Source organism: Bos indicus x Bos taurus, chromosome 29 (genome assembly GCF_003369695.1).
Source record: "Bos indicus x Bos taurus breed Angus x Brahman F1 hybrid chromosome 29, Bos_hybrid_MaternalHap_v2.0, whole genome shotgun sequence".
Classification (NCBI taxonomy): domain Eukaryota; kingdom Metazoa; phylum Chordata; class Mammalia; order Artiodactyla; family Bovidae; genus Bos; species Bos indicus x Bos taurus.
In genome coordinates, this window is record NC_040104.1 from 8,110,704 (window position 1) to 8,122,340 (window position 11,637).

The 11,637-nt window shown below is 54.2% G+C and overlaps 1 protein-coding gene across 4 annotated transcripts; it reads left to right on the forward strand.

Moving 5' to 3' along the window:
- The first annotated feature begins 4,958 nt into the window (after nt 1-4,958).
- MEN1 (menin 1) lies at nt 4,959-11,351 on the forward strand. Of its 4 annotated transcripts, none has more exons than XM_027531866.1 (10): nt 4,959-5,054; nt 5,452-5,912; nt 6,846-7,054; nt 7,260-7,388; nt 7,680-7,720; nt 7,795-7,882; nt 8,557-8,693; nt 9,107-9,242; nt 9,702-9,866; nt 10,065-11,337. In XM_027531866.1, coding segments are annotated over exons 1-10 (1,851 nt in total). In that variant the 5' UTR covers nt 4,959-5,052; the 3' UTR covers nt 10,548-11,337. The 4 variants fall into 4 exon arrangements, with proteins under 4 accessions (XP_027387667.1, XP_027387668.1, XP_027387669.1 ...); XM_027531867.1 differs by having other exon boundaries at nt 4,960-5,066; nt 10,065-11,351; XM_027531868.1 differs by lacking the exon at nt 4,959-5,054 and adding an exon at nt 5,065-5,156.
- Nucleotides 11,352-11,637: the final 286 nt, after the last annotated feature.

Genomic DNA, 11,637 nt, shown 5'->3' on the forward strand with positions numbered 1-11,637 from the left:
AGTAGCTGTGGTGCGTGAGCTCAGTAGTCGCGGTTCCCGCCTCTAGAGCGCCGGCTCAGTGGCTGTGGATGGGCTTAGTTGCTCTACAGCATGTGGGATCTTTCCAGACCAGGGATCAAACCCATCCTCCTGCCTTGCTCGTGGGTGTGCTCAGTCACATCTGACTCTTTATGACCCCATGGGCTCTAGCCCACCAAGGCTCCTCTGTCTATGGAATTTCTCAGGCAAGAATGTGGGAGTGGGTTGCCATTTCCTCCTCTAGGGCATCTTCCCAACCCAGGGATCAAACCTGTGTCTCCTGCATTGGCAGGCAGATTCTTTACCACTGAGCCACCAGGAAAGCCCTGGTAAGTGGATTCTTAACACTGGACCACCAGGGAAGTTCAATAATTCATTGATTTTGCCACCCTTTTGCTGTCCCTCATTCCTCTTGTGTCCGTACTTCTGTCCCCCGCCGCAAACAGCTTAAATTCTGGGCCAATGTTTATAATCACTCTTATGAATGAATGTTATTTGTTCATTTATCCAGCAAATAATTGTTGAACATCAGTTATGTACAGGACACTATTCTAGGGACATGGAACACATCCATGAACAAAACAGACATGTTACCTGTCATTGTGGAGCTTACATTTTGGTGGTTTGAGACAAATAATAAATAAGTCAAGCTATGGTTTTTCCAGTAGTCATGTACAGATGTGAGAGTTGGACCATAAAGAAGGCTTAGTGCCAAAGAATTGATGCCTTCAAACTGTGGTGCTGGAGAAGACTCTTGAGAGTCGCTTGGACTGCAAGGAGATCAAACCAGTCAATCCTATAGGAACTCAATCCTGGATCAATTCATTGGAAGGACTGATGCTGAAAAGTTGAAGCTCCAATACTTCAGCCACCTGATGAGAAGAGCTGACTCACTGAAAAGACCCTGATGCTGGGAAGGACTGAGGACAGGAGGAGAAGGGGGCAACACAGGATGAGATGCTTGGATGGCATCACTGAGCCAATGGACATGAGTTTGCACAAACTCTGGGAGATTGGAAGGACAGGGAAGCCTGGTGTGCTGCAGTCCATGGGTTGCAAAGAGTCAGACACGACTGAGTGACTGAGCAATAACAACAATTATGGAGGACCCTGGTGGGCGACAGTCCATGGGGCTGCAGAGGGTCAGACATGACTGAAGCAACTGAGCACTTATGAGGTGCTTGAGAAGTGGTTCTCAACAGGGAGCAGTTTGCCCCCCAGAGATATTTGGCAATGTTTGGAGACATTTCTACTGTTACAACAGGGGGAGGGACATCTAAAAGGGGGAGAAGCCAGGGAGGCTGCTAAGCATCCTACAGGGTACAAATCGGTCCCCAACTACAGTGACGCTAGTGGTGAAGAATCCGCCTGTCAGTTAAGGAGACGAAGGAGACATGGGTTCGATCCCTGGGTTGGGAAGCTCCCCTGGAGTAGGAAATGACAACCAGCTCCAATATACTTGCCTGAAAAATCCCATGGACAGAAGAGCCTGGTGGGCTTCAGTCCATGGGATCTCAAAAGAGTCAGACACGACTGAGTGACTGAGCACGTATACGATACGAATGTCAATCTGCCCTGGTTGAGAAACCCTGTTCTAGAAGCTGTTAGTGCTTTAGAAGAAAACATTTTAGAAAGCACAGTGGAGGGGAGGGGTTAGAAGAAGCATTTCGGTTGGAGACTATGATTTTAAGTAGGCTGGTTAGGTCTGGGTCAGCCTCATTGAGAAGCTGGCGTTTGGGAGGAAGACCAGCTGGGCTTCCTATTTCATTGGGAAAATGAAAGTAGCCATGTACTCTACCGTATCTCCAATTATTGTGACTAGAACTGTTCATGCTACTAGCAAAGGACAAGCTTGCAAATTGTGGGGGGTTTTTTTAGTTAAAAAATTTTTTTTTCTACAGGCTTGCAAACTGGGAATGCCCATCCTCTCTACTTGTTCAAGGTCATCAGTCCTGCCTTCTTTCCTATTAAACAACAGCCACGTTGCACTCGCCCTCTGCAATGGCCCACACTCTGTCTGTGGAGTGTGATTCTCTGTATCTGAATAAATCCACTCTTCACCTATCACTTTGTCTGAATTCTTTCTGCGATGAGACATCAAGACCCAGCCTATAAAAACCAACCACATCAAATTTCGGGGCTGCACTCACCCTCTGTGATGGCCCCAACTCTGTCTGTGGAGTGTGCTTCTGTCTGTATCTGAATAAATCCACTTCTTACCTATCAAAAAACCCCAAAAAACAGCCACAACACCAGGACCTCCTTTGACCTTCTTCTACCTCCAGTTGCCAGCTTGGTTTTTTCTTCTCTTCTGGAAAGCTCCCTAAAAGAGTTGTGTATTATCACTGTCTCCAATTTCTTCCCTCTCATTTTTCTTGAGCCCAAGAACTCTGGGCTTTTGTTCCCAAACTACTCCTAAGGTGGTCGCCAGGGGTTCTCACAGAGCTAAATGCAATCAGTCCTTGGTGCTCAGCTTGCTGACCTGTGGGCACCCTGTGGCTCATTCCTCTGGCTTGGTCCTCTAAACCAAATGCCCATGTGGCTTTTCTCCCATCTCTCTGGCTGATTCCTCTCAGAATCTTTGCTGGTTCCTCCTGGTTTCCCAACCTGTACATGACGGGGTACCCCAGAACGCAGTCCTTGATGATCTATTCCCATATATGCCTCACTCAACTTCCCTAAATGTTAACATCTTACACAACACTGTACATTTATCAAAACTTAGGAATGAAAAATAAACAAAGCTACAGATAGTTTTGAATTTCATAAGTAGTGCTCACAGGTGCCCAAGACTTAACAATTAATTATATATAATTCCCATATATGCCTCACTAAACTTCCCTAAATGTTAACATCTTACACAACATGGTACATTTATCAAAACTTCAGTTCAGTTCAGTTCAGTTCAGTCGCTCAGTCGTGTCCGACTCTTTGTGACCCCATGAATCGGAGTACGCCAGGCTTCCCTGTCCATCACCAACTCCTGGAGTTCACTCAGACTTACATCCATCGAGTCAGTGATGCAATCCAGCCATCTCATCCTCTGTCGTCCCCTTCTCCTCCTGCCCCAATCCCTCCCAGCATCAGAGTCTTTTCCAATGAGTCAACTCTTCACATGAGGTGGCCAAAGAACTGGAGTTTCAGCTTTAGCATCATTCCTTCCAAAGAAATCCCAGGGCTGATCTCCTTTGAAAAATGAACGAAGCTACAGATAGTTTTGAATTTCATAAGTAGTGCTCACAGGTGCCCAAGACTTGACTGGTTTAGTTTTAAAACTGAAAGTCCCACTCCCCTGAAGTCCCCTCAGACTTGGGCGAGCTGGGCCAATCAGCCACCCTCTTCACCAGTTTTTCTACTAAATCCTTTTTCTTCTGGTCTAGGATTCAATCTAGAACACCACGTTGGTCCTGTCTCCTTCAGTTCAGTTCAGTCGCTCAGTCGTGTCCGACTCTTGGCGACCCCATAAATCGCGGCACGCCAGGCCTCCCTGTCCATCACCGACTCCCGGAGTTCACCCAGACTCACATCCATCGAGTCAGTGATGCCATCCGGCCATCTCATCCTCTGTCGTCCCCTTCTCCTCCTGCCCCCAATCCCTCCCAGCATCAGAGTCTTTCCAATGAGTCAACTCTTCGCATGAGGTGGCCAAAGTACTGGAGTTTCAGCTTTAGCATCATTCCTTCCAAAGAAATCCCAGGGCTGATCTCCTTCAGAATGGACTGGTTGGATCTCCTTGCAGTCCAAGGGACTCTCAAGAGTCTTCTCCGACACCACAGTTCAAAAGCATCAATTCTTAGGCGCTCAGCCTTCTTCACAGTCCAACTCTCACATCCATACATGACCACTGGAAAAACCATAGCCTTGACTAGACGGACCTTTGTTGGCAAAGTAATGTCCCTGCTTTTGAATATGCCATCTAGGTTGGTTATAACTTTCCTTCCAAGGAGTAAGCGTCTTTTCATTTCATGGCTGCAATCACCATCTGCAGTGATTTTGGAGCCCCCCCCCAAATAAAGTCTGACCCTGTCTCCTTAGTATCTTCTAATGTGCAACGGTTTCTCACTCTTTCCTTGTCTTTCATGACCTGAACACTTTTGAGGAGAGCTGTCAGGTATGGCCAGTCTGAAAGTCCCTCAGTTTGTGTTTGCCCAAACTTCTCTCATGATTAGGCTAGATTTACAGTTTTGTGGGGGATAATGTACAGAAGTGAAGTAGGGTAGGAATTTGATCTGTTTTACTCACTGCCACATAGCCAGTGCCTGAGAGCTTGGCCCATTATAGGCAGCAAAAATCTGTTTCCTAAATGAATAAGAGAGTGACTGATTCTGTAGAAATTATTTAGTATTATTTTGAAGTTTTTAAATGGTAATATAAATCCTACCCCATCATACATATTGTTCTGCAGCCTCTCCCCTTGAACAATGTGCCCTGAAGATCCATCTTAGGATGCAGAGAGTTACTTTACTCTTCTTTTGCTGTATTACAAATAATTACAATGGTTCTTTAGATGGTCTTCTTTGCACACGTGTCAGATTTTCCCTGTAGACCGAAAGCTAGACTTACAGTAGGCACTTTTATGTGTTAATCGATACCGATAAATAACCAACTAAAATGGCTGAACACATTTACAGTACTCCAGCAGTGCTAAAAAGTTCCCGTTGTCATCACATCTTGCCAACAAGCAACAACCTACAGAAGCGGACACTGCCCGCTCACTACCCGGACTACATCTCCCAAAAGGCACTGCGGTTCCTCGGCTACCTGGGTGAGCGTGAATTGGAATGACCAATCCCTGAGGACCTCAGAAAGGCGGGGTGCCTCCGCTCTTCTCCGCCCTCTGGGGAGCCCAGAGCAGCGGGACTACCACTCCCATAAGCCATAGCGGACTGGCCGGCCCGGCCACCATTTCAAGACTTGGCAGGGACAACAGCGGGCCTTGGACTCCTCTTCCCGGCAGGCAGTGCGGCCCGAGGGGGGCGGAACTCCATTTCCCAGCAGACTTCAGGCGGCGGGCGCCGCGGTGCCTTGTGTGGGATGTAAGCGCGGAGGTGGGCGCGGGGGACCTAGGCCAGGTCTCTCCTTGGGATTTGGGGGGACTGGCCTAGGGGCGCCTTCCGGCGGACTCTAGGGCCCCGGGGGTATGAGCGCAGAGAGGGGGCGGGGCGGCCATTGGGAGTGCTCAGCGGGGTCCTAGGGGCTCACCTCCTTCGGGGCCGGGGCTCCTGGTGGTGTGGGGGACAGGAAGGCCCTGCAGCCTCGGCTGAGGGGTCTCTTCGATGAAAGAGGGGGAACAGATGAGCGGAGCGTGAAGGGGCGGGGAAGCAAGGGTTGGTGTCTGTGGGTGTGTAGAGGGGTGTGGAACGCTAGCCGAACCTGGGAGGGGACTCGTGGGCCGTGCCCACACGACCATCCTTCTCCTCCGGTCGCCCGCAGGCCGAGGGCCGCCGCCATGGGGCTGAAGGCTGCCCAGAAAACGCTATTCCCGCTGCGTTCCATCGACGATGTGGTGCGCCTGTTCGCTGCCGAGCTGGGCCGGGAGGAGCCGGACCTGGTGCTCCTATCCTTGGTACTGGGCTTCGTGGAGCATTTCCTAGCTGTCAACCGCGTCATCCCCACCAACGTGCCTGAGCTCACTTTTCAGCCCAGCCCTGCGCCCGACCCTCCTGGCGGCCTCACCTACTTCCCGGTGGCCGACCTGTCCATCATCGCTGCCCTCTATGCCCGCTTCACTGCCCAGATCCGTGGCGCCGTTGACCTGTCTCTCTACCCGCGAGAGGGGGGCGTCTCCAGCCGTGAGCTGGTCAAGAAGGTCTCCGATGTCATCTGGAATAGCCTCAGCCGCTCCTACTTCAAGGATCGTGCCCACATCCAGTCCCTCTTCAGCTTCATCACAGGTTGGAGCCCGACAGGTGGCAAGAGACAGGTGGCTGTCTCACGTGAGAATCTTGGCCCACCTCTTCCCAACACTGTGGTTTACAGAGCCCGTTTGAGACCTGTAAGCTTGTGAGGTGGGCCAAGTGTTACGTCCCCCATTGCAGCTAGAGAAACTGAAGCCCCGGGAGAGAAAGTGATCTGCCAAAGTGACACAGAGTGACGGGGCTGGGACTGGACCTCAGTCACTTGACTCCAAATCCATTAGCCCACCCTCTGCCCCCTCAGCACCTCAGCTACTACAGCTCAGCCTGGGGCACAGAGGGCAGCAGAAGATTTAGGGGGTGAGGAGCCAAAATCTGTCTATGTTTCATGGAATTGAGACAATCCACGGAGTATCTATGAACATAATTTGAAGGTGAAGAGACTAGGGCTTCACCTTGAGAAGCTGAAAGCTCAGGACTTGCAAAGAGCTTTCCTTTTTGTTCTAAGGCCAGTTAACTGGCATTCAGGTCCTGGAGTGCCATATTGAGAAGGAATCTGAGGCTACTTCTGAGCTTAGCAAGAAAAGAGGACAGAGATAAATTAGGAGTGTCCATCAGTGGGTGTGTAAAAAAGTGTTGGCCAGTGTCCTGGTTATAACCTAGTACAGTAAAATGAGGAAATGCTTAAATTAGCAGAAATATATAATACAGTTGCAGAGAAATAGAAAAGGCAGGGTCAAAAGCTGGGGAACTATGAAAGATTCAGGGTCTCCTGTTGAGGATGGGGAATGTAAGGGGGGAGGGAGAGGCCCTGAACAGTTAGGAGGAAAGGGATAGAGGGAAGCAGGGCAGGAGTGTCAGAGGGCAAAGGTATGGGGGTGAGGGTGGGAGGGAGCATGGCTTACCGCTGGCAGGTCCCTTCCCCCAGGCCAGAGCTCAGAGGACCCTCTTTGATGACTTTCCCTTCCACAGGCACCAAACTGGACAGCTCTGGCGTGGCCTTCGCCGTGGTGGGGGCCTGCCAGGCTCTCGGTCTCCGGGATGTCCACTTGGCCTTGTCCGAGGACCACGCCTGGGTAGTGTTTGGGCCCAATGGAGAACAAACAGCTGAAGTCACTTGGCATGGCAAGGGCAATGAGGATCGCAGAGGCCAGACAGTCAACGCGGGTGTGGCTGAGCGGGTACTGCACTTCCCCACCCCCTCCATATTCTCCTAGCCCAGGCCACCCAAGGAGCTCTGCTTTCTTGGGCCATTCTCCCCTCTTCCTGTCACCACCTCCATATGTCTGGGGCCCTGTTCAAGGGGAGGGCCCTGTTCCTGATGTCAATCCCTACAGCAGGCACTGGTGGGCCATCATAAGACATCTGGTCTTGTCCTCTCCCAAGAGCTGGCTGTACCTGAAAGGATCGTACATGCGCTGTGACCGCAAGATGGAGGTGGCATTTATGGTATGCGCCATCAACCCTTCCATTGACCTGCACACTGACTCCCTGGAGCTACTGCAGCTGCAGCAGGTGAGGGTACCTGTGGGACCCTGGGCCAGGGTGCTTCCCCTTGCTGAGCTTCAGCTTCCCCTTCTGTAACATGGGTGAATCATTCCTGGCCTGGACTTTCCTGGGGCTCTTGGGAAGGGGGAAATTGAGACATGAAAGTGCTTTGACACCAGTCAGGGGCTAGTTCCTAAATTCTGGCTTTTCCCACCTCGGGGGGGAGTCCCCTACTGGTGCCGGACTGCTCCCTCTGCCTGGTAGACTGAGGGCGCACCTCCCTCTCACCAGCTCGCACTTTTCTTCTTTGGCCCCTAGAAGCTGCTGTGGCTGCTCTATGACCTGGGACATCTGGAAAGGTCAGTAGGGGGAGTGGCCAGGCTGGGCCCCAGGGCGGGCTAGGGGGCAGCCTGGACTTACTAGCCTTTCCCAGGTACCCAATGGCGCTGGGGAACCTGGCGGATCTGGAGGAGCTGGAGCCCACCCCGGGCCGGCCGGACCCACTCACCCTCTACCACAAGGTGGGGACATCTTAGGTATAGAAGGGTAGAGAAGGGCGGCCCAGCGGTGGCTGGGGTCCCCTTCTACTTGGAACTGGGGGGGCAGGTGAGGAGAGAACTTTGTGTGTATTGTGGGGTATCACCTATCCAGTCCCCTTTTTGTATTTACTGCGTGCATATTCAGTGCAGTCAGGGATGTCTGAGAGGTGTTCTGGTTCTCTGCCTGGGAGGGGTAGGTCCTAGAGTTGTCCCCTCAGCCCTACTTTTTCTACTACTTGTCACTGTCCTCTGGGAGTATAACAGAAGTCAAACGTGGTGAGAGCACTGAGGTGGGAGTATTAACTTGGTGGGGCTGGGGGCTCCTGGGCTGGGAGGGACATTAGACTGGATTTGGAAGGCCTTGGTGTTTGTGGGGGAAAGTTCAGGAAAGGGACAGACCCTGAGCTTGGAGGATAAGCCCCTCCCCTTCCTAGGCCTTTGTCTGCAGGGTGCCTGCAGCAGTCTGGCCCAGGCCTGAGCAAGCAGACCTGCAGACCAGGGGAGGGGCAGCTGGCAGAGAGGATGATGGCCAGGGTAGTAAGGTCTCATGGGAGGAGACTCTCTGGAATCTTCCTGATGCCCCTTCCAGTTGTGATCCGGTGGAACATTTGTGCCATCTGGGGCTGCCTCCTTGAGACCCCTCTGCTCATTCTCAGGGCATTGCCTCAGCCAAGACCTACTACCGGGATGAGCACATCTATCCCTACATGTACCTGGCTGGCTACCACTGTCGCAACCGCAATGTGCGCGAAGCTCTGCAGGCCTGGGCCGACACAGCCACTGTCATCCAGGAGTGAGGATCCCCCCACATGACCCCAGCCCAGCTTTTCTTCCCCTTCCACCCAATTTACAACCCCTCTCATCCAGGAGGGAGGCCTGGGTCCCAAGTTCTATCCCTCTCCTTCCAGTCACTAGGCAGCCAAGACCATCATTGCCTGAGAGGTAGGGACCCCTCATGAGGGCCTCAGGCCTTTCCTTCCCTCTCCTCTCCTGATGTCTGACCACTGCCATCCAGCTCTGTATTCCTGGCCCCCCTCTTCACTCTTGCTCTGGGCTGACACAGCACCATCATCTCGGAGTGAGGACCCCAATCATTCACTCGGTCCCTGGATGATCCCGGGAAAGAAACCAGGGCTCCCTCCCCTGCCAGGTCCCTGGGGGTACCCACCATGGCTGAGACCCCACAGTGCCCTGCTGCCCTCACAGCTACAACTACTGCCGTGAAGACGAGGAGATCTACAAGGAGTTCTTTGAAGTAGCCAATGACGTCATCCCCAACCTGCTGAAGGAGGCCGCCAGCCTGCTGGAGGCTGGCGAGGAGCGACCCGGGGAGCAGACCCAGGTGAAAGGCTGGGCTCCAGCCTGTGCACACCTTCCCACCTGAGCAGGGCTCCCAGTCCCAGGACGTGGAACTGCTGCCTGGGACTGGGGGCGGCACAGGAAAGTTTGGTGCAGGACAGGCAGACAGCTGTGTTCTCTTATGCAGTAGCCGAGGGTCTGGGTCTGGGTCTGGGTTTGAGGAGGTGAGGTAAATGGGATGGAAGCCCTTCTCTTTCTCTGTCAGGGTCACTCATTCAGTTGAGGGAGTGAAATGGAGATAAAGGGTGGTTCCCCACTCGCCCCAAGTCCAGGCTAAGGACTAGATTTATAAAAGGAAGGAGTTTCTAAGAATTCTTTCCACCCCTACTCACCTCCCCCAGGGCCAGGGCTCTCTGTCCAGACGAGAGGTCTGGCCTGTGCCGCCTGGTGAGGGGTGAGTAATGGGGTCTGAACTAACTGTGCCCTTTCCCCCCTTTCTCAGGGCACGCAGAGTCAGGGTTCTGCCCTCCAGGACCCAGAGTGCTTCGCCCATCTGCTGCGATTCTATGATGGCATCTGCAAATGGGAAGAGGGCAGCCCCACCCCCGTGCTGCATGTGGGCTGGGCCACCTTCCTTGTGCAGTCCCTAGGCCGTTTTGAGGGACAGGTGAGGCAGCTGTGCAGGGTGGCTGGGAGGGCGGGTGGTGACAGCAGCCAGGAGGAGTCAGACCTTTGTAGCACTGCAGGGGATCTGCCTATACCCTTTGGGTGCGAGTGAGACCAAGGCCCCAAGATGGCTGGGGTGCGGGGTGCCAGCCACTGGCCTGCAACCTTGGCCTTCGCTTGTCCTCCCCATCCGGCCCAGGTACGGCAGAAGGTACGCATAGTGAGCCGAGAGGCGGAGGCGGCCGAGGCTGAAGAGCCGTGGGGCGAGGAAGCCCGAGAAGGCCGGCGGCGGGGCCCACGGCGGGAATCCAAGCCCGAGGAGCCGCCGCCGCCTAAGAAGCCGGCGCTGGACAAGGGCCCAGGCGCGGGCCAGGGTGCGGTGCCAGGACCCCCTCGGAAGCCCCCAGGCACAGTCCCCGGGACTGCCCGCGGCGCTGAAGGCGGCAGCGCCGCTCCAGTGCCGGCACCCGCTGCATCACCGCCACCCGAGGGTCCCGTGCTGACATTCCAGAGCGAGAAGATGAAAGGCATGAAGGAGCTGCTTGTGGCCACCAAGATCAATTCGAGCGCCATCAAGCTGCAGCTCACGGCGCAGTCACAAGTGCAGATGAAGAAGCAGAAGGTGTCTACACCGAGTGACTACACGCTTTCCTTCCTCAAGCGGCAGCGCAAGGGTCTCTGAAGTACCGGGACTCCATATCCGCCTACCAAGAGCCCGCCCTCAACCCGTCGAGGCTCCACCCCAGCCTCTTGAGCCCAGGCTCCACCCGCAGGCCCCATCCCTACCTGGAACCCAGGCTGCAGGTTCCCAGAGTACAAACTCTGCCCAGCGCCCCGAATCGAGGGCTCTGCCCAGTCATTGGAATATAGAGCCCATCCCCAAGGGTCCCAGCCGGCCATCTGAAACCTTCCCTCTGACCCCATCACCAGTCTTTAAAGGTCCAACCACGGGAAACAGCCTTCACCTCAGAACCCAGGCTCTAACCTTCGTCCTGAGCGGTGTTGGCTCAGGGTTGCTTCCAGCCCATGGGGCTCTTTCGCTCTAAACCCTAGAAGCAGAGGTCCCACCTACAGCCCGGGAACCAAGGACCCCGCCCAGCTCCTAGGAGAACGTTTCCACACTTCAGAAGTCCATTCCTTGCAAGCCCCCTACCACAAAAAACCTAAGAAACGCTTCCAGAATTTGGAAATGCTAGCTTCCTTTCTCTGTCTCATGGGTCGGGGACGCAAAACTCTGCCCCCGGCCTGTGTGAATCCTGAGCCCTGCCCCCTCCCTGCCCAAACTGGCCCTAGATCAGAGCAGACCTTTCTTCCCACCCTCTGGGAACCTCCCCGAGGTCCAGCCTGTCTCGGGGGACCCTAGAGGAAATCTACAGGGGTTTGTTTGCGTGTGGGTGAGGGGAGCCTGATCTCTTCCTGTTTTGTACATAGATTTATTTTTCAGTTCCAAGGAAGATGAATACATTTTGTAAAAAAAAAAAAAAAATACTTGTCGGTGTTTCATCTGGGAATTTTGGGGTGGAGCGTCCCCTCTTTCTTCTGCTTTCTGGCCCTGCGGGCTTCAGTCTCCCCACTTGTAGAGCTCGAGGAACCAGTGGCTGAAGGAAGAGCCTCGGCGCCGCCCGCTCCGCCCGGGATTGGGGCTTCCCCTTGCCGCCAAGGGTCGGTCCCGCGGGCGCCTCCTCCCGGCCGGGCGGCGGGGCATCCCCGGCCTGGCCCCGCCCTGGGGCCCGGTCCCGCCCCCGCGGCCTCGGAGCCACCGGCGCCCGCCC